Raw genomic sequence first — 22,618 nt, 5'->3', positions numbered from 1 at the left:
GGCGGAATCCGGTTGGAATTTTGGCGGGTTAGTCTGTGGACCAAGAAGGCGTCCCGGCACCGGGTGAGGAGCGCTGACCCCAGGCATGCGGGTGATCCTCGGGCGGCGGGGCCGGGGCCGCCTCGCATGTCTGTGCGCGGGGTGCAAGGGATCTGAGGGCGAGAGGCGCGGGGTCTTGGGAGCTCGGGTGGGCGCGATCTGGATTTGGCGGCAGCTCGGGACCGCGCGGGGCTGGCATGGCCGGGCCGGGGGCTGGGAGTCGCCGGCCGTCTACTAAGGAACCGGGTTCTTCTTTTTAAAAGCAGCCTTTTAAGTGCTTGCCAAGTGCCTGCCGCCTGGGCTTGCTTTTATTCATTGATTCATTCATTGATTTCTTGTAGTCATGATTTGCTAATGATTATTGAACGCAGATGGTGTGCAGGGCTGGGATCACATTTACGCTGCCTTCACGGCGCTTACAGTTTAAAGGGACGAGCAGGCAATAAACAAATGCACGACAGTGGACGACTCAGGGTCGTCCAGAAAGTCTCAGAAAGATGAATAAGTGGAGACTGAAGGGCGATAAGGACCTGGGGGGAGCTTTCTTCCGACAGAGCCTGAGACCTCAAAGCAACTTAGTGTGTTCCAGAAAGTGGAAACGGGCTGGCCCGGCTGGAGCATTGTTTTGGGTGTCTGGGTGGGTAGAATTGGACGTGGTGGATTGTGGAAAAGGTAAGGGAGTAGAAAGCTTGGAAAGGGAGAGAGAATATGTATCATTGCCTCGCAGGCTTTGCAGATTTTGTTCTAAGGGCAATGAAAAATCATTAAAGAATTTCAACGAAGGGACCCCCATGATCTGATTTATGTTCCTAAAAGGTTACTAAGGAAAGGGAAGGTTGCTGTGGCTGTTGTATGGAGAATAGATTGCAGGGGGACAAAGAGACCAGCATAGAAAGCTAACACAGTCATCGGGTGAAAGGTTGATGGTGGCTTGGCCTAGGGTTCTGGCAGTGAAGTTGGAGAGAAGTGGTAGATTTGAACAGTGTTTTGGAGATGGAACCACAGTACTTGTCAGTGGCCCTGGATTTGAGGGCGAGGGAGGGTGCACAGTTTCATTTTGGGGGAAGGCGAGGCAGGTTATAGACTTGAACAAGACAGTTTGCTCCTAACCCTCAGGAAGCTTACTGTCCAATAGATTCCCCAGTAGATAGCCCAGTGTGTGGCACATGAGGGGGCCGTGGAAATGTTTGTTGAATGAATTTTTAAAAAATGACCAGCCGTGGTGACTCACGCCTGTAATCCCAGCACTTTGGGAGGCCCAGGTGGGCGAATCACAGAGACCAGCCTGGCCAAGACGGTGAAACCCTGTCTCTACTAAAAATACAAAAAATTAGCTGGGTGTACTGGCAGGCGCCTGTAATCCCAGCTACCTGGGAGGCTGAGGCAGGAGAATCACTTGAACTCGGGAGGCGGAGCTTGCAGTGAGCCGAGATCGCGCCACTGCACTCCAGCCTGGGCGACAGCGTGAGACTACATCTCAAAAAAAAAAAAAAAAAGCCCGCGCGCGCGCACGCGCGCGCGGTCGCTCACGCCTGTTATCCTAACACTTTGGGAGGTCGAGGCGGGCGGATCATAAGGTCAGGAGATCGAGATCATCCTGGCTTAAAAGGTGAAACCCCGTCTCTACTAAAAATAGAAAAAATGAGCCCGGCCTGGTGGCAGGTGCCTGTAGTCCCGGCTACTCGGGAGGCTGAGGCAGGAGAATGGCGTGAACCCGGGAGGCGGAGTTTGCAGTGAGCCGAGATTGCGCCATTGCCCTCCAGCCTGGGTGACAGAGACTCTGTCTCAAAAAAAAAAAAGCGCCTTTGGGAGGTCAAGGCAGTCGAATCACTTGACGTCAGGAATTCAAGACCAGCCTGGGCAACATGGCAAAACTCTGTCTCTACAAAAAACTCAAAAATTAGCCGGGTGTGGTAGCGCACACTTGTAATCCCAGCAACTTGGAAGGCTGAGGCAGGAGAATCGCTGGAGCCTGGGAGGCGGAGGTTGTAGTGAGCCGATGGCACCATTGCACTCCAGCCCCAGCGACAGAGCAAGATCCTGTCTAAAAAAAGAAAAGAAAGCACCGTAATCACTGTAATTAGTTCTTTGACATTGAACTTGCCAAAGAGCACATGTAAGTTAAATAAGAGCCTAGAAAAATTTATCCTTTTTTTCTTGCAGTTTAAAAAATCTTCTTAAATGAAAAGAGAAGTGCACAGAGTGATACAACTTTGTCTTAATTAGCTGTGCTGTTTCTCTGTGCTTTGCTGACAGTATTGAATCAAAATCATGATTGTCACTAAGGCTGCGACTAAGCAGAATCACACAGTAAGCTGCCGTGGATAATGCAGATGTCAGGTGTGTTACAGTGAATAAAATGAGAGAATAGCCTAATTTAGATCGACCCCAATAATTCGTGTGTGTGTGTCATTTTTTAAAAAGAGACCAGGTCTTGCTATGTGACCAGGCAGGTCTCAAACTTCTGGCCTCAAGTGATGTGCCCATCTTAGCTTCCCAAAGTGCTGGTATTACAGGCGTTGAGCCACCGTGCCCAGCCAACCCCAATAGTTCTTCCTCATAATTTATCTCATCCATGTAATCTAGTGCGATACAAACTGCTCTGCATCTCAATGAATTTCTGTAACCTCAGTTTAAAGACAAGTAAAAGTGAGCTGGTTACATCCAGGGAGGGAGATGGCATTGGTGGTGTGGAGAGAGGAGGCGAGACGTGGTCAGATTCTGGATGAATTCTGAGGTTAGAGCCCAGAGGAGTGGTAGGATTCTGGGTTTGTTGGAGGTGTGTGTTGTGAGTGAAAGAGAAGAATTGAAAGTGACGTTTCTAATACTGATTTCACACAGACAAGATTCTACATTGCTCATCTCCTGGGCACCTGAGCCTCCTTTGAAGTTTCCTGTCACAACTGTCCTCTTGACGGCATGGATGGTAAGGCCTGGCAATTTTCTGTTTCTCTGTTTCAAGGAAAACTACCCTTTTGTCCATGGACTTGTTATTTATTCCACTTGTGAAATGGTGAAAATGCTCCCCAGCCCTCAGGTATTGTCTTAGAGGTTCTGAAGCAATCTCACATCTCACAGAGGTCACTGAATGTTACTTGCTTTTATCAGATGAGATTTCTTCTGGCAACAGTGATTGTCTTTCATAATTACAATAGCTGGTAGGTGTACAGTAGGCCAGGCACTGCTCCAAGATTCTTATGGAAATTAACTGATTCAGTCCTCGGGCAAACATATTTTATAGGCAGGAAAACAGGGATGTTTAGTAACTTGTCACAGTTCAAGCTGGCAGAGCAGGGCTTTAAACCAGGCAGTCTGACTTCAGAATTTACATTTGATAATGAAATCTGTTGAAGCGATTTTAGTGTAGCACTGACTTAAATTCTTATTAATATAATCCTTTCTAATTTTGTTCATTTTGCAAGGGGTGTATACAAAATGTTTACCTAGAAAAGAGATGTTGCACTAATTAGCAATCATCTAAAATGATTGTACTGGGCCGGGTGCAGTGGCTCACACCTATAATCTCAGCACTTTGGGAGGCCGGGGTGGTAGGATTGCTTGAGCCCAGGAGTTCAAGACCAGCCTGGGCAATAGAGTGAGACCTCATTTCTATTTTTAAAAAATTAAAATGATTGTGCTGGTTGTGAAGAGATCTAGTTGCATAATTGAACTCATAATCTGAAACTGGATTTTTTTTAAAAATTCAAACGTATTACACTTTGCCCTTTAAAAAAAAACTTGAAATTCCTCACACTGTGATGCACAGTGGCCCTCTGTTGCCCCTGAGAGATGCGTTTCAACACTCCCAGCCGATGCCTGAAACCGAGGATGGTACGAAACCCTAGGCATGCTGCGTTTTTTCCTGTACATACATACCTGTGATAAAGTATAATTTATGAATTAGGCCATAACAATAACAATAATAAAATGGACAACATAATAAAATGGAACAATTATGACAATATACTGTAATAAAAGTTATGTGAATGTGGTCTCTCTCTAAAGTATCTATTGCACTCTCAAAATATCCATTATACTGTCCTCAACCACAGTGACCATGGAAAATCAAAACCACAGAAAATAAACCCTCAGATAAGAAGTTATTCCTTATGTGAAACTCATTGCCCGATGGTATCATGGTAGTTTCCTGTTTCTTAAAATTGGCAAATTGCCTACAGAGCAGGTTATATAATACATAGCATCACTTTTTGCTATGAGATTGACATGAAAATAGGAAGTGAATGGATACATGTTCTCTAAGAAATCATAGTATCTATCTGGAAACAGTATAGGTCAAGAAAAAAAAAATCATAATGTTTAGGCCAGGAGTGGTGGCTCATGCCTGTAATCCCAGCACTTTGGGAGGCCAAGGTGAGTGGATCACCTGAGGTCAGGAGTTCGAGACCAGCCTGGCTAGCATGGTGAAACCCCATTTCTACTAAAACTACAAAAATTAACCTGGTGTGGTGGCATATGCCTGTAATCCCTGCTACTCAGGAGGCTGAGGCTGGAGGATCGCTTGAATCTGGGAGGCGGAGGTTGCATTGAGTCGAGATCCTACCACTGCACCTCCAGCCTGGATGACAGAGCGAGACCCCGTCTCCAAAAAAAAAAAAAGAGGAAAAAGAAATCGTAATGTTTAGTAAGAAAATCTCATTTGATTGGCATGGGTTCACAATTTGGCCGGTGTAGAGGAAATTGGAAAGTATATGGTACTTAGGATATACTGTTGATCAATGTTCCTGCTTATATTTTAGTGGAGGAAGCAAGATAACAAAACAATAAATGGGTAGTTAGTAGATGGGAGACACTGCAATGTATTTGTATGCTGACAGGAGTGCTTCCGAGGAGAGGGAAAAATTGGGGATGCAGGAGCCAGAGAGGTGGTAATTGTAGAATGAAGTCTTGAGAAGCTGAGGAGTGGGACCCAGTGTAAGAGTGGAAGTGGAAGAATTGGCTGAATAGCACGAGATACTTAGTCCTAGGAGGGAAAGCAGAGAAGATACGTTCACAGTTGGGAGTGAAGGATGAGGAAGTCTGATTGCATCTATTTTTTCTGTAAAATAGAAGCCAAGGGCTGGGCGCTGTGGCTCACGCCTATAATCCCAGCACTTTGAGAGGCCAAGGCAGGTGGATCGCCTGAGGTCGGGAGTTTGAGACCGGCCTGATTAACATGGAGAAACCTCTGTCTTTACTAAAAATACAAAATTAGCCAGGCATGTTGGCGCATGCCTGTAATCCCAGCTACTCGGGAGGCTGAGGCAGGAGAATCACTTGAACCCCGGAAGTGGAGATTGCAGTGAGCCGAGATCACGCCATTGCACTCCAGCCTGGGCAACAGGAGCGAAACTCGGTCTCAAAAAAAATTAAAAATAAAAAGATTATTTGATGATCTACTCTGAACAAGATCAGCAGCTAAGAGTAAAGAGTGGGGAGTGGGCATAGGAGGTTTGAGGAGAGACAGTGTGAAGTGGTCAGAGCCTGGGAAAGCGAATGGATTGGGGAAGTGTGGGAATCTTTAAGCAGTGCTGAATGCCTGTTTGTTATGGGTGTGCAAAAATTTAAAGTTAGCTAAGGGTCTTGTTGATCATGCCTGTAGTCCCAGCACTTTAGGAGGCGGAGGCAGGAGCATCACTTGAGGCCAGGAGTTCAAGACCAGCCTGGGCAACATGGCAAAACCCCATCTCTACAAAAAAAAATTTAATAAGCTGGGCATGGTGGTGTGCACCTCTAGTCCCTGCTGCTTGGGAGGCTAAGGCAATAGGATCGCTTGAGCCCAGGAGTTTGAGGCTACAGTGAGCTAAGATCACGACACTGCACTCCAGCCTGGGTGACCTTGTCTTGAAAAAATAATAAATAAACAAAAAAGACCAGTCAGCCTGGTAGCGAGTCTTTCTCCAGGACCATTCACCAGACAGGGAACTGAGTCTCTAGAAGGCAGTGATGATGGTGTTGAACATGGATCCACAGGGAGGGCATTAGGGGCAGGGGGTGATGGACAGGAAGCACATTGTAGGTAGGCTGATGGATTAGACATGTGGATGAAGCTGAAGAGCTGCTGGGTGTGAATACTAGAGTGAGCAGGCTGAAAGGATGGGAAGTGGGATCGCAGAGGGACGCTCAGAGGTCAGTTGTGCTTTGCTGTGATGAGTTGGAGTCATTATGGGAGTGGGTAGCTAAGATGGGCGGTGGATGAGAAACCCAGCGACCAAGATGTGGGCTGGATCATCCTTGTGGGGGTTGAAGTGCCCCAGGATGGGGAGAGCAGTAGAGATGGAGGGAGGACCGGGGGGCGTTGCATGATACACACACGATGATCAGCGCATGACAGTGCCATGAGGGGTTCTTGAGGCCAGAATCTGGTGTCATGAACTTCAGAGAGCTGTGATCTGGAAGAAGAGTGAATCGTTCCAAAGTGACAGTGATAAAGAAGACATCAGGACCCTGAAGTTGATCAACAAATAATGACTGCATGCCTAATACGTGCCGAACACTTTTCCAGACATTGCCATGTGAGGTGTGAACTATTAAACGCTTTCCATTCAAGAGGGTTTCAGGGGTAGCCAGATTTCTGTTGTAAGAGCCACTGGGGATCCGGGAAACGTGCTGGTAGTAGATTTCACGTCCCAGGGGTTTGAGAACAAAGAGGCTGGGAGATTGAGTCAGCGTAATACAGAGAAGACATGATTTTTGATGGTGACAGGTAAACGGGGTTGTGAGTCATCATGGGATTAGCCCTGGTTCTCTTGTGAAAGAAGATGGGTTCGAAGTGAATGGTATGGGGTCCCCAGGCAGCATTTTCCACCTGTGCCCCCCAGTGGGGTGAGCCAGAGCCTCTTCTCGAGGTGTGCCCTCTTTGGCAGATGGGAACAAGAGATGATGGGGGCCTCTCTGCTTCCTTGGAGGCATGTGGCGTTCTCACCTAGAGCACAGGGCGCTGCCTGGTCTCTTCTCTCTTGCACTGTGCAGTTTTGGAGTCTTTGTGGACTAAGCAACTCAAGCTAATCCTTATACAACCTCTTACTCTGAGCATCAGGCCCCGTCATCAGATTCTAGGCCTGAAGTTCGGCTACTGGCTCTTTCCTTCCGGTAAGGGATTGTAGAGTGGTGGAAAGGACATTGGTTTGTTGATCTAGAGATTCCTTATTGACCCAGCTCCTGCACTGATCTATTTCTCCATGTGATCCTGAACAAGCCCTCACCCTCTCAGACTCTAGCCCCTGAATTTCAGACAAGGAGAGTAGGTCAGATACCCTTAATATTTTTTCATTAAATACCTCTGATTTTCTAAACAGATAGTGCCCAAATGGCGGGGAAAGATCAAAGAAAATAGACAAATCAAGAAAGAAGAAATCTGATTGGCAAATAAACGTAAGCAATTCTTAACCTCACCAGTAATCCAAGAAATGCAAATCAAAACAGTGAGATGCCTTTTTACATCGTCCATCAGACGATGGACACATCAGATATTGATGAGGTGGTGGGGAGAAGTGGCCCTTGTGTGCAGCACCAGTGAGAGTGATACCGGAGATAGCAATTATTTAGGGAGATAGTAAGGGCAACCAGAGTCCTCAGCAGAATTTCCCTTTTACAAAAAGCAGCCCCCAAGTAATGTCTAACAAACGCCAGCCTGAAAAATCAAACTGCAGACATAGAAAAGCAAGCTAGTAATTTGCACGGGTGAATACGTGCAGCTGTGCCAATAGGAAAAGGCTCCCTGGGGGCCAGGCATGTTCAACATGGCGGCCCCTTTGTCAACCACGTGGACAGTAAAGAAACAGGCAACATGGTGCTGGCCAGGTAGAGAACCACCTGCATAATAAAAGATTAGGGTGGGGTAGCCGGGTTTTCCACCCTGTGCATACCTAGTCCAGCCAATGTTTCATGTCCTATGTAAATCAGACACTGCGTCCTCAAGCTCATCTATGAAACCCCATGCATTTCGCCATGGAAGCAGCAACCAGTCTTTCTGGGACTCCTCTCTGCTGCTGAGAGCTCTTCTCTTTCTTTTGCCCATTAAACCTCTGCACTTAACCTCACTTCTTGGGTGTCAGCGTCCATGATTTCCTCTGCGTGAGGCAACGAACCTCGGGTATTACCCCAGATGAATGATGACATTTCAAGAGTGCATCCACTTTGAAAACAATTTGGCAGCATCTAGCAAAATTGGAAAACGTGGATACCCAGCAATGCAGCAATTCCATTTCTGATAGATATTCCCAAGAAACGCATGTGCGAGAAGACAGATACACGATTACAGCGTATTTAGTAGTGGGGGAAAATTAGAAATAGCCCATATTGTCCTTTTTTGGAAAATGGAATAAGGTGTAACACAGTCTTACTATAGGATACAATATAGCAACGAAAAGAAATAAACTAGAACTATATGGGGGTTTTTGTTTGTTTTTCAGATGGGCTCGCCCTATACCCAGGCTGGAGTGCAGTGGCACGATCTCGGCTCACTGCAACCTCCACCTCCCAGGTTCCATCAGTTCTCCTGCCTCAGCCTCCTGAATAGCTCGAATTACAGGCATGGGCCACCAAGCCCGACTAATTTTTGTATTATTAGTAGAGACGGGGTTTCACTTTCTTGGCCAGGCTGGTCTTGAGCTCCTGATCTCAGGTGATCCTCCCGCCTTGGCCTCCCAAAGTGCTGGGATTACAGGCATGAGCCACCGCGCCTGGCTAGAACTATATGTTTTGATTTGGGTTAATCTTACAAGCAATGTTGAATGAACTCAGAATGCAGAGTAATGCAGTGTGGAATATTTATGTAAATATTTTTTAAACCATGTAATATATATTGACTGTGACTGCCTATATATTTATGTAAAAGCATAAAAATGGACTGGAATGATGCCTCGAAATTATGAAAGTGATTACAATGGGAATTGGGGGCAGTGGTCAGGAATTGGGATAAGATTTGGCTTGACAGACTTCATCTAGAAGGTGTTATTTAATGTTAAAGGCAAGAAGTAAACAACAAAATGTTAATGATGGCTAATTCTGAGTGATGGGATCTTAGTATTTTTTATATAGTTTGTATCTGTTTTTTTTTAAATCTCAAATAACTTAAAGGTCAGGAATTATATATATCTAAAGCCTAAATCGATGTTTGGTGTTTTAAAATTATTCCCTTGTTGGTTGAATTTCATGGAAGTTGGTGTGCGGGAAGTTGTGTCATTGATTGGAGTAGAATGCGTAAGGACATTTAGCTCTGTGGCTGGCCCACTCTACTCAGCAGTATTGGCTCCTTCTTAGCCCAGTGTCCCCTAAGAAGCACCTGGGGACAGGAAAGATAGAGACAAGAACAAAGACCAGGCAAAATGGTGCATCTGTAGGGTTTGTTGTTGTTGTTGTTTTGTTTGTTTGTTTTTTCCAGTTTCAGCTTTCATTTTAGATTCAGGTTTGTTACAGAGGTGTATAGTGTGATGCTGAGGTCTGAGTATGATTGAACCCATCACCCAGGTAATGAGCATTGTACCCATTAGGTAGTTTCTCTTACCTCCTGTGGGATTATTTAAATTGCCTTGTTAAAATTGAATGTTTGGAATCAGCTGTGCTTATTCTCTGTCCTTTCTCTTCTTTTTCCCTAGAGGAGGAAGACAATCTGTCTCTGCTGACCGCATTGCTAGAAGAAAATGAGTCAGCCTTGGATTGTAATTCAGAAGAAAGTAACTTCTTGACCCAGGAAAATGGTGAGCCCGATGCATTTGATGAGCTCTTTGATGCTGACGGCGATGGTGAATCTTATACAGAAGAAGCTGATGATGGAGAAACAGGAAAGACCAAAGATGAAAAGGAAAATTTGGCCACTCTCTTTGGAGACATGGAGGACTTCACAGATGAAGAAGAAGTTCCTGCATCACAGTCAGCTGAACATAGGGTCCTCCCTGCTCCTGCCCCCGGTCGAGAGAAAACAAATGAAGAATTGCAAGGTGCCCTAACTACTTGCCTTCCTTATTTCTTTCAGATAAGTTGGATGAAGACCACCAGTCTGATAGTTGTCATCAAAATAGCTGCTGATTCCAGGGTAGAGAGAAATGACTTTGTCAAAAAAGAAAAAAAGAAAGAAAATTATACCAGTTGATAGATGAAATGTTTAAGGCCAGCATTTCAGCACAAACTACAGACTCTGCCAGTGTTAGCCAGCTGCAATGGATCCTGTACGGAATGCCTCTGAAACTTTTCATGTTTCTTATGGAATAGTAGTACTTTGGTATTTATGTGGAATGTGGAGCTAGAGACAGGGCTGCAAAGCTGCCACGTATCTATTTGAGCATTCCTGAGCAGAAGCTTTGACACATGTTCTTTTCTTATTCCTGGCATCTCATACATCTTTAAGCTATAATAAAATTCAGTGGTTGGCTGTTTCTTCTAATACAGAAGCCAGCATTTATCATATTAATTATGATATCCAATTTATGAAATAAATATAATTTTTTTTTTTTTTGGACAGAATCTTGCTCTGTTACCCAGGCTGGAGTGCAGTGGTGCAATCTTGGCTCACTGTAGCCTCCACCTCCCAGGCTCCAGTGATCTTCCTGCCACAGCCTCCCTAGTAACTGGGACCATAGGCGTGCACCACCATGCCCAGCTAATTTTTGTTTGTTTGTTTGTTTGTTTGTTTTTCAGTTTTTGTAGGTACAGGATCTCCCTATGTTGCCCATGCTGGTCTCGAACTCCTGGGCTCATGCAATCCTCCTGCCTCAGCCTCCCAAAATGCTGTGCTTACAGGCACGAGCCACCATGCCTGGCCTATAATTATTTCTCAAGTCCTAAAAACTTGTTAACTGTGGATTTGTATCTGATATCTCTTAATAGTACAGATTTATAACTAGCTTGACTATTGGTGCTTCATTACTTTAAATAAAATATGTGTTTCTCTAAGGGACCTCTTTGAAGTACAAAAGTTAACCATGAGCTTTGGGTATGTGATTTTATCGTGGGTCTCAAGGTGTTGGGACAGGGAGTGGATAACAAAAATATTGCCAGCATTTTTGTCATGTAGAATGTTTCCTCCTGCCTGGTTCTTAACATATTTTCATTTCCTAGAGGAATTAAGGAATTTGCAAGAGCAAATGAAGTCCTTACAAGAACAGCTAAAACTAACAACAATTAAACAGACAGCAAGCCCAGCCCGTCTGCAAAAATCCCCTGGTAAGAAGACTGTCATTCTGGCAATCGTGTGCATTTCTGTCATTAAGAAATTATCACATTATTTCTACATCCAACTCCTGTTCAAACAGCCCTTTGAACCTCTTTCTGAATGGGTTTTTACTCACTTATTTTACTTTTAATGAAGTAGAGAAGTCTCCACGGCCGCCTCTTAAGGAGAAGAGAGTTCAGGGAATTCAGGAGTCACCATGCTTTTCTGCGGAGCTTGATGTCCCTGCGCTACCAAGAACCAAGCGGGTGGCTCGGACACCAAAGGCTTCACCTCCAGGTGTGGTACTTGAGGCCTCAATATCTTGGCACTGTTGTTTGTGTTCGTGTGTGTGTGGGTGTCTGTGTCTTTTGGTCTGTCTTATCTCCCCATTGAGAAAGAAAGTCAGTTTCTTGGGAATGGGAGCCACGTGATCTGTTTTGTGTTCTTCCTCTAGATCTCAAAGTGCCTAGAAAATCCTTAGGGCCAACGCACGGGGCGGGAGGATTGCTTGATCCTAGGAGCCTGAGACCAGCCTGGGTTGTATAGCAAGACCCTATCTCTACAGTAAATGTAAACAAATTAGCCAGGTGTGGTGCTTGCCTGTAGTCTCAGCTACCTGAGAGGCTGAGGTGGGAGGATCATTTGAGCTCAGGAGGTTGAGGCTAGAGTGAGCTGTCATCACGCCACTGCACTCCATCCTCTTCCACAGAGTAAGACCCTGTGTGAAAAAAAGAAAATCCTTAGGTACAGAGTAGCTATTTACAAAGTACTTAACAGGTTGAATTTTTTTGTTATTTCTGTAGTCTCATAGTTTTACCAGGATTGTCATAAGGAAAGCCACTGGTCAGGTTCTCATTCTTTAGGCTTGTGAAGTTATTTCCTTAGAAAATGGTCAAGTTTTATTTGAAGCCAGGTTGTATTAAACCAAAAGGGCTGTTCTTTAGAAATGACTTCTTTGCCAGGAGTATAGGATGGTGTTCAAATACAGTCCTATTTCAGCACACACATGTATATGCACAAAGCAACAATGAAAAGGATTTCTGCACTATGTATTGGTTTTCTTTTTTTTTTTTTTTTTTTTTTTTTTTTTTTTTTTTTTGTTGAGACGGAGTCTCGCTCTGTCGCCCGGGCTGGAGTGCAGTGGCCGGATCTCAGCTCACTGCAAGCTCCGCCTCCCGGGTTTACGCCATTCTCCTGCCTCAGCCTCCCGTGTAGCTGGGACTACAGGCGCCCGCCACCTCGACCGGCTAATATTTTGTATTTTTAGTAGAGACGGGGTTTCACCGTGTTAGCCAGGATGGTCTTGATCTCCTGACCTCGTGATCCGCCCGTCTCGGCCTCCCAAAGTGCTGGGATTACAGGCTTGAGCCACCGCGCCCGGCCGTATTGGTTTTCTTGTATTGCCAGGAGACATAAGACAAGGTGGTCCTGATAGAACATGGGTTGGAGGACACAGCGTTTCATTGGCTACATGTGTTTGGAAAGGCCCCTTTGAGTAGCATGGGTCTGTGCCACAGTAGTAGAGAACTACTTTAGCCTGAGTGTTCATATTAATCTGACAGCAAGTTATATATTCACATATCCATTCAGGAGTAGCATCCATCCCCTCAGGACCTTTGGCATTACTAAGGTGTTGCATTACGTAATGTCCGAAGTTTGGTTTTGAGGGTGGGGAATGGGCCTGGCCTCTAGGTTCTAAAGTTCTAGGGTCACCCTGGCCCCTAGTGGGAGAGCAGGGATCCAAAGTCCCTTTGAGAGCAAACAACAATCTTACGAAAGAGTGATATTAAGAAAAATACCCCAGTGTCTGACCTTCCGGAGAATTATCAAACACTTCTGAAATATGAAAAGTAACTCCATCAGGGATATTTAATGAAGCAATAGTGAATAGAATACCAGACCCCTAACTCTCCTTGGCCCCAGAAATAAAATGGAATGGAATGAAATGAAACAAGAAAGAAGAAAAGGGGAGCTAGATTTGGAATTTTTATTATTTATTTATTTTTAATTTTTGAGACAGAATCTCACTGTGTCACCCAGGTTGGAGTGCAGTGGCATGATCTGGGCTCACTACAACCTCCGCCTCCTGGATTCAAGCAATTCTCCTGCCTCAGCCTCCCGAGTAGCACATGCCACCACAGCCAGCTAATTTTGTATTTTTAGTAGAGACAGGGTTTCATCATGATGGCCAGGCTGGTCTTGAACTCTTGACCTGAAGTGATCTGCCCTGCTTAGCTTCCCAAAGTGCGGGGATTACAGGTGTGAGCCACCACGTCTGGCCTGGATTTTCTTAAAGCACAATTTGAACTGTACACAGATCTCCACTAATAACTCATTCAGAAGGAGGTCTTTTCCTCCCTTTGAGAATCTGCCCCAGTGCTCTGTATTTTGATGAATACGCAGTAAACATCATTGCATAGAGAAACAGTATTTTAGAGTGCCACTGTCTAGGACAGCAGCCACTAGCCACATGTAGACATTTAAGTTTAAATTAGATTAAATGTAATTAGAAATGTATTTCCTTAAAAGCATGGGGTCACATTTAAGTGACTGATGGCCACCTGTGTCTGGTAGCTACCACTGTATTGGACAGCACCAATGTAGAACGTTGTTATCAGAGAAAGTGCTGTTGACTGTAAGGCCAAGAAATGGTATTGTAGGCATGCTTTGCTCTCAGGATTTGATTATCGCATGTGTTGCTTTAAAAAAGGAACAATCCTGGCCAGGTGCGGTGGCTCACGCCTGTAATCCCAGCACTTTGTGAGGCCAAGGCGGGCGGATCACCTGAGGTCGGGAATTCGAGACCAGCATGACCAACAAGGAGAAACCCTGTTGCTACTAAAAATGCAGAATTAGCTGGGCATGGTGGCGCATGCCTGTAATCCCAGCTACTTGGGAGGCTGAGGCAGGAGAATCGCTTAAACCCGGGAGGCGGAGGTTGTGGTGAGCCGAGATCGTGCCACTGCATTCCAGCCTGGGCAACAAGAGTGAAACTCCATCTCAAAAAAAAAGAACAATTCAGCCTGTGCTCATGTGCAGTGGCTCACGCTTATAATCCCGGCACTTTGGGAGGCCTAGGTAGATTGCTTGGGCTCAGGAGTTCAAGACCAGCCTGGGCAACATGGTAAAACCCGTCTCTACAAAAAATACAAAAACTAGCCGGACATGGTGGTACATACCTGTGGTCCCATCTACTCAGAAATCGCTTAAACCCAGGAGATGGAGGTTGCAGTGATCCCAGATCACGCCACTGCACTCCTGCCTAGGTGACACAGTGAGTGCCTGTCTCAAAGGAACAAATCTATAAAAATAAATTTTGTGATTATCTGTGTGGTTGCCTTTTCATTAATTGTGTTAATTTTCTAGAGCCCAAAAGCTCATCTTCGAGGATGACAAGTGCACCCTCCCAACCACTCCAGACTATTTCTCAGAACAAACCTAGTGGGATAACTAGAGGTCAAATGGTGGGGACCCCAGGAAGCTCTGGGGAAGCGGCTCAACCCATCTGTGTGGAAGCCTTCTCCGGCCTGCGGCTCAGGTCAGTAGCTATGCCATCTATTCATATGTGCCACTGCATAGCTTTTTGTGCCTCTCGGTGTCTTTTAGAAGTACTGTGTTTGTACATCAGGATCCACAAAACCCCAGCAGCTTTTGGACTATACAAAACACCACCGTAAGACTAGCAGTAGCCCTGGGTTTAAGTACAGTTGCATATAAAATGTTTAAGAAAGACTTTTTCTTGTGTATATAATCAACAAAGAATATGTATCTATAAAAAGAAATGGACAAATGGTAGTATATTTAATCAGAAATTGACAGATGGAAACAGACTTTTAAAATTTTTCTCCATCTCTTTTGAGGTATAATTTAGACTATTTTTAAATACACAGAGAGTTTAACCAGGATGATATTTATGCAATTGAGCAATTACTGGATTGCTTTGGCTCTTCTGGGTCTTTTGTGGTTCCATATAAATTTTAGGATCATTTTTTCTGTTTCTATTGATTCTTATAATTGATGTTAAGAAAAATAGCTATGCCATTTTTCTTTTTTAACTTTTTTTTTTTTTTTGAGACAAAGTCTCGCTCTTGTCCCCCAGGCTGGAGTGCAGTGGTGCGATCTCAGCTCACTGCAACCACCGCCTCCCGGGTTCAAGCAATTCTCCTGCCTTGGCCCCCCCAAGTAACTGGGATTACAGGTGCCTGCCACCATGCCTGGCTAATTTTTTTTTGTATTTTTAGTTGAGATGGGGTTTCACCATGTTGACCAGGCTGGTCTAGAACTCCAGACCTCGGGTGATCCACCTGCCTCGGCCTCCCAAAGTGCTGGGATTACAGGCGTGATGCCCAGCTGCCGTTTTTCTTTCTAATAGCCTTTTTAAGGCAAATTTATATTCTTTGCATCTGTTATGGGGAGAAATTTAAGATAGCCTGTTAAAATAGGAATATATTCCAAGCTCAGTTCAATTAAAAACTATATTCAAATCCTGGACTTTTATGGCTTTTTACTTTATTTTTATTTTTTTAATTATCTATACTCCGTGTCACTACTCCATTGCATCTCCATCATTACAGCTGGATAATCCCGGAGCAGAACAGTAATCTTTACTGTGTGACTGGATTGCTTTTCGCACAGTCCATTTGAGGAACTAAGTGAAACCCTCTAAAACTCTTAAACTTTGTCAGTCTAAACATCAGCCAACAACTAAAACTGCTAAGCTCTTAAAGTGTATATTATTAGGCAGAGAAGAACAAGTGTTGCCAACATACAATAAACGTGTATTATAAGGCTGGGTGTGGTAGCTGACACCTGCAATCCTAGCACTTTGGGAGGCCAGGGCAGGAGGATTGCTTGAAGTCAGAAGCTCGAGACTAGCTGGTGCAACACAGTGAGACTTTATCTCTACAAGAAGTAAATTAGCTGGACGCAGTGGCATGCACCTGTAGTCCTAGCTACTTGTGGGGTAGGGGGAGTGCTGAGGCAGGAAGATCACGTGAGCCCAGGAGTTCAAGACTGCAGTGAGCTATGATCATACCACTGCACTCCAGCCTGGGCAACAAAGCAAGACCCTGTTTCTACAAACAAAAAAGAAGTGTCTTATAAAGACTTGGTATTCTCCAAAACTGAAGAATGTATTTATGTCTTAATTACATCTGAGACACAGTCTGAGAAATAGAATACAGCAGTAGAAGCTGTGGTTTTCATTGACGGGGCAGCAGGGTTCCTTCTCAAGGTAGAGAATTGCCCCTCCCTGAGATGCTACTGCCTGCCCCAGCCATGGCCCACTTGAAGCGCCGTACGGGTACTGAACCATGTTGCTGCTGGTGGGCGTTTATTGCACATGTGAATCAAAATTGAGATAAAAGAGACTTAAACTACTCAGCAAAAGCTTCTGAGTGGCTTTTAAATTTAAGGGATTACAGAATTGTTTGAGTCTCTTTGTCATTGTTATACATGAACCTCAGGCCCTAAAAATACTCTAAAGGACATATTCATAGAAATTCCCCGACACAGGTTGAGGATCCCTTATCCAAAATGCTTGGGACCAGAACTGTTTTGGATTTTGGATTCTGGAATATTTACATTATATAGAATTGCTGGTTAAGAATCCCAAATCTAAAATCCAAAATCCGAAATGCTACCGTGTTTCCTTTGAGTGTCATGTTTGTGCTTAGAAAGTTTTAGATTTTGGAGCCTTTTTGTTTGTTTGTTTGTTTGTTTTTGTAATCTATTAACTCACTGTTATGGAAAAAACCCTGGGCTGTATGGAAGAACCTTTCCCTAGCTGGGCATGGTGACTCACATCTGTATTCCCAGCACTTTGGGAGGCTGAAGGGGGTAGATTGCTTGAGCTCAGGAGCTTGAGACCAGCCTGGGCAACAGGGCAAAACCCCATCTCTACAGAAACAAAATTTAGCCTGGTGTGGTGACATGCGCCTCTAGTTCCAGCTGCTTGGGAGGCTGAGTGGGGAGGTCCAGGCTGCAGTGGGCCAAGATTGTGCTACTGCACTCCATCCTGGACAACAGAGCAAGACCCTATCTCAAAAAAAAAAAAAAAAAAAAAAAAAAAAAAGGTTTCCTCAAAACTGGGAAGGATCCAAAAGTGAAAGAATGACTCAGACTTACATGTAAGGCACTCCTGGATGGCAGCAAGATTGTTTGGGAGATCTGCTCGTTTGTCTATTTTTGCTTTGGTTACCTATGCTTATGAGTTACTACTCAACAAATCTTAGCCAAGACCAATGTCCTAGAGAGTTTCCCCAATGTTTTATTTTAGTAATCTCATAGTTTCAAGACTTAGATTTAAGTCTTTAATCTTTTTCTTTGAGGCAGTCTCTCTCTGTTGCCCTGGCTGGAGTACAGTGTCGTGATCTCAGCTCACTGCAACCTCTGCCTCCTGAGTAGCTCAGACTACAAGCACACACCACAATGCCTGGCTAATTTTTGGATTTTTAGTAGAAACTGCCATGCTAGCCAGCCTGGGTCTCAAACTCCTGACCTCAGGTGATCCACCTGCCTCGGCCTCCCAAAGTGCTGGGATTACAGGCATGAGCCACCGTGCCCAGCCTCTTGAATACATTTTGATTTGATTTTTGTATATGGCAAGAGATAGAAGTCTAGTTTCATTCTCCTGCATATGGATATCCAGTTTTCACCGCACCATTTATTGAAGAGACTGTCCTTTCCCCAGTGTATGTTCTTTGCATCTTTGTTGAAAATGAGTTCATTGCAGATTTATGGATTCATTTCTGGGTTCTCTGTGCCAGTACCATGCTGCTTTGGTTACTATAGCTTTAGTATAATTTGAAGTCAGGTAATGTGATTCCTCCAGTTTTGTTCTTTTTGCTCAGGATTGCTTTGGCTATTTGGAGTCTTTTGTGCTTCCATATACCTTTAGGACTGTTTTTTCTATTTATGTGAAGACTGTCATTGGACCTTTGATGGGGATTGCATTGACGCTCTAGATTGCTTTGGATAGTATGGACATTTGAACAACCTTGATTGTTTCAATCCATGAACATGGGCTATTTTTCCGTATTTGGATCCTCTTTAAGGATTCCATATTCCATATTTGGATCCATATTTGGATCTTCTTTAATTTCTTGAATCAATGTTTTTTAGTTTTTATTGTAGAGATCTTTCACTTCTTTGGTTAAGTGTGTTCCTAGGTGTTTCATTTGGAGCAGTTGTAAATGGGATTACTTTCTTGATTTCTTTTTCAGATTGTTGATTGTTGGCATATAGAAATGCTACTGATTTTTGAATATCGATTTTGTATCCTGCAACTTTATTGAATTTGTTTATCAGTGCTAATAGTATTTTGGTGGAGTCTTTAGGTTTTTCCAAATATAAGATCCTATCATCTGCAAACAGGGATAATTTGACTTCTTTTCTAATTCAGACGCCCTTTATTCCTTTCTCATCTAATTGCTCTAGTTAAGACTCCTCTAAGCTGTTTGCCTACTGTGTATGTGTGATGAGACTTTTTTCTTGGTGTGTTCCCAGATATGCTCCAGAATGGTTGGGTTCTCAGGGACATCTGCTTTTCGGCTGGGCACCACGGCTGTGGCCCACTACCTGGCCTTCAGGGTTCAGGCAGCTGACATACACCCTTAAGTAACTTGGGGTGAGCAGGGAACTTACCACACCACAATCACAGAAATCAGACAAAGGAAAGAATTTTTCCACTGAAGTCAATGTTTTGCTTCCTGAATATTCTTCATTGTTCAAACTTAGCTCTGGGACTTTCTGTTCCAGAAGACTCATGAAATAGTGAAGAAGCATGTTTTTCTCTGAGTGTCTTTTCTCATCTGCAAATATGTAATGCAATCAAAGATGAAACAAATGGGAATAACCCTAAGTTTTTTGACCAGTCATTAGGAACAAGAATATGTTAATTGAAGCTACGTTCAAAAGCCTTTACTATATGTCAAAATGTTGTCTTTTAAAAAAATTCAGTTAGAATAGTAGAACCTGTGAAATTCTTGCATAATTGATGAAATTTAGATGTCTTATTTATGAATATCAATTCATGGTTTTGTAATAAAGTAAAAAAGGATTGATTTCAGAAGAATATTAAAATTTACATAATTTAAGAGCTTAAAGGATTTGTTATCTTTCTTGTATTCTATATAAGCCCTAGATCTATATCCAAAGAAAGGCAAACCTAGCTTTAAAAATTATCTTAGAGGCTAGGCGTGGTGGCTTACACCTGTAATCCCCACACTTTGGGAGACCAAGGCGAGCAGATCGTTTGAGGCCAGGAGTTTGAGACCAGCCTGGCCAACATGACAAAACCCCATCTCTACTAAAAATACAAACATTAGCCAGGTGTGATGGCGGGTGCCTGTAGTCCCAGCTACTCAGGAGGCTAAGGCAGGAGAATCGCTTGAACCCGGGAGGTGGAGGCTGCAGTGAGCTGAAATTGCACCACTGCAATTTCACAGCCGAAATTGCGCCTATATATATATATATATTTATTTATTTGCTGAAAAAATGGATGCCTTGGTCATACTATATTACTAACCTTCCCAAGAACAGGTACTGTAGAGGTTTCTGACCATCACACTCCCTTACCACCTGCTAAGATGACAGGTAATTTTTTTATTAGAATCATAATTACTAATCATTAGTTTCTTAACCCAGGCGACCTCGAGTATCCTCCACAGAAATGAACAAGAAAATGACCGGCCGAAAACTGATCAGACTGTCTCAGATCAAGGAAAAGATGGCCAGAGAGAAGCTGGAAGAAATAGACTGGGTGACATTTGGGGTTATATTAAAGAAGGTTACGCCACAGAGTGGAAACAATGTGAGCCATTGTATTGATTTCTTAGCTGTTTTACTGCAAACTAACAGTGGGAACTTGATGTCCTGAATTTGTTAACTGGAACCTGTTGGTGTTTCATTTAGAAATAAGTATAGTAAGTTCCAGAACCGCCACACATCATTGAGTTGGTATCCAGCGGGTATATGCAAAGGATGCTCTATTTAAATAAGACCTGGTGGTACAGGTTTCTTGGGCTTTCCGTAGTCCAAATCATTCTTACTGCATTTCACCTGTCATTGTTTTTGGTGACACATGTGGTTGTCCCTGTGACACTGTAATCTCTCCCATGGAGGAGAGGGACAAGTAACTAGAGAGGCTGAGTTCACAGATTCTTTGGAGGTCCCTTTAGATGTAAGACGTCAACCACAGAAGTGCTGAAATTGCTGGCCTGTGTCAGTGTTGTATGATATATTTAATTTGATCGTTATCACCAAAGATCTAACAAGTTTCAAAATCACTTTTGACTGAGTCATAAATGGGAAAGTTATTCTGTGACCTGGCAAGTCAGATAGCCTGGCTTCTAAGCCTGTGCCCTTAACTAGCGACGTTACCTTAGGTTGGCCATTAATCTTTCTTTAGCAGCTTCCATCTCCTTATCTATAAAAATGAAGGAATTGGCTTTGGTTAGATTGAAAATCTCTCCTGTCTCTAAAATACTATGATTGTTCATGCTCAATCATGATGTTATTCTCTAATTTAGATCTTGGCCAATCTTTGGTTTTTTGTGAGAGCTGACATCGAGTTGAATTTTAAGAGTACCTGGTCCTAAGCCATTATCCTCAGCAAACTAACGGAGGAACAGAAAACTGAACATTGCATGTTCTCATTTATAAGTGGGAGCTGAACAATGAGATCACATGGACACAAGGAGTCCATGTGTCCTCCCCTGTTGGGGGAGGGCAGGGAAGGGGAGAGCATTAGGGAAAAGAGCTAATGCACGCCGGGCTTCATACCTCGGTGGTGGGTTGACAGGTGCAGCAAACCACCATGACACACGTTTACCTGTGTAACAAACCTGCACATCCTGCACATGTACCCTGGAACTTAAAAAAATTTAAAAAAATTAAAGATTACCCGGTCCTACACTAGCCCTATTGCTATTAAGGTAAATGTGGACAGGTCTGGTTTCCCTTTGATTAAATTCTTAGTTACTTCATAAGTGGCTGTATTTACATGATAATAATAGACACAAGAATTTATTTATTTATTTATTATTATACTTTAAGTTCTAGGGTACATGTGCATAACATGCAGGTTTGTTACATATATATACTTGTGCCATGTTGATGTGCTGCACCCATCAACTCATCATTTACATCAGGTATAACTCCCAATGCAATCCATCCCCCCTCCCCTCTCCCCACAATAGGCCCCAGTGTGTGATGTTCCCCTTCCCGAGTCCAATTGGTCTCATTGTTCAGTTCCCACCTATGAGTGAGAACATGCGGTGTTTGATTTTCTGTTTTTGCGATAGTTTGCTGAGAAGGATGGTGTCCAGCTGCATCCATGTCCCTACAAAGGACACAAACTCATCCTTTTTTATGGCTGCATAGTATTCCATGGTATATATGTGCCGCATTTTCTTAATCCAGTCTGTCACTGATGGACATATGGGTTGATTCCAAGTCTTTGCTATTGAGACACGAGAATTTATCTGAACTATTCCAAGACAGGCATTGCACAAATCCATGGAAGATGGATTCTAGTGCTCAGAGTCTGGGCAGGAGATTCCATACTGTAGCCCATAACCATACCCAGCCCAGATGCCTCTGTGAGATAGTGCAAGTCAAGATTATTCAAAGTATTCTGGTTTTAAAAACATCTAAAAAAGTGGAGGTTTTTCACGTTATAATCGGTCAGCATTTTGAGCTGTATTTCTTCAGATACTTAGTAATACTTCCGAAACGTTAAGGTTAAAGTCAACCAGTTTTCGTGAAATGATGCTTTTGTTTTTCTGGTAAGCTAAGCAAAGATTTAATAGCCTAGAGAGGAAAATTCTTTATTATATTAGTAACAGACTTAGGCCACGCTTGGTGGCTCACGTCTGTAACCCCAATGCTTTGAGAGGATGGGGTGGGAGGATTACTTGAGCCCAGGAATTCATGACAAGCCTGGGCAACATGGTGAGACCTCATCTCTATGAAAAGAAACAAAAAAAAAAAATTAGCTGGGGCTGGTAGCACATGCCTGTAGTCCCAGCTGCTGAGGAGGCTGAGGGTGGAGGATCCCTCTGAGCCCAGGAGTTGGAGTGAGCAACGGGATGTGATTGCACCACTGCCTTCCAGCCTGGGTGACAGAGCAAGACCCTGTCTCTAAAAATAATAATCATCGTATAATTAATCAATGATATAGAATAGATTTACTCAATTTACCTAACATTGATTCATATCAGTAAGTTATTAAATGGTAGTGTCATACCTTCCACTGTCCTTTTAATGATGTGCGCGTGTGTCTCTGCATCATTAGAAAGGCAGTACTATCCCACTCCCTCTGCTTAGACCCAAGATAATTAGAGACTCTGCTAACAAGTTTGCCACCAGCTTGCTTTATTTCAGCTGCATCTCTAACATGAGAAGGGTAATAGAATGCAAAAGCCTAGA

At 43.7% G+C, this 22,618-nt stretch overlaps 1 protein-coding gene across 3 annotated transcripts in view; it reads left to right on the top strand.

Annotated features, from left to right (window-relative positions):
• The window catches only part of LOC105490620 (minichromosome maintenance 10 replication initiation factor), a 50,976-nt gene continuing 28,358 nt past the window's right edge, over positions 1–22,618 (top strand). Inside the window, exons 1-7 of one of the 3 annotated variants that reach the window (XM_011756430.3) lie at positions 1–63; positions 2,881–2,965; positions 9,636–9,977; positions 11,095–11,199; positions 11,348–11,485; positions 14,555–14,726; positions 19,835–20,000. In XM_011756430.3, the coding sequence (XP_011754732.2) occupies positions 2,959–2,965; positions 9,636–9,977; positions 11,095–11,199; positions 11,348–11,485; positions 14,555–14,726; positions 19,835–20,000 (930 nt within the window). In that variant the 5' untranslated portion in view covers positions 1–63; positions 2,881–2,958. Of the gene's footprint in view, positions 64–2,880; positions 2,966–9,635; positions 9,978–10,012; positions 10,206–11,094; positions 11,200–11,344; positions 11,486–14,554; positions 14,727–19,834; positions 20,001–22,618 lie in introns of those variants that run through there. The other 2 variants (XM_011756428.3, XM_071070480.1) reach the window with 2 other exon arrangements.

This window comes from Macaca nemestrina, chromosome 9 (assembly GCF_043159975.1).
Source record: "Macaca nemestrina isolate mMacNem1 chromosome 9, mMacNem.hap1, whole genome shotgun sequence".
Classification (NCBI taxonomy): Eukaryota; Metazoa; Chordata; class Mammalia; order Primates; family Cercopithecidae; genus Macaca; species Macaca nemestrina.
This window is presented reverse-complemented; position numbering and strand designations above follow the sequence as displayed.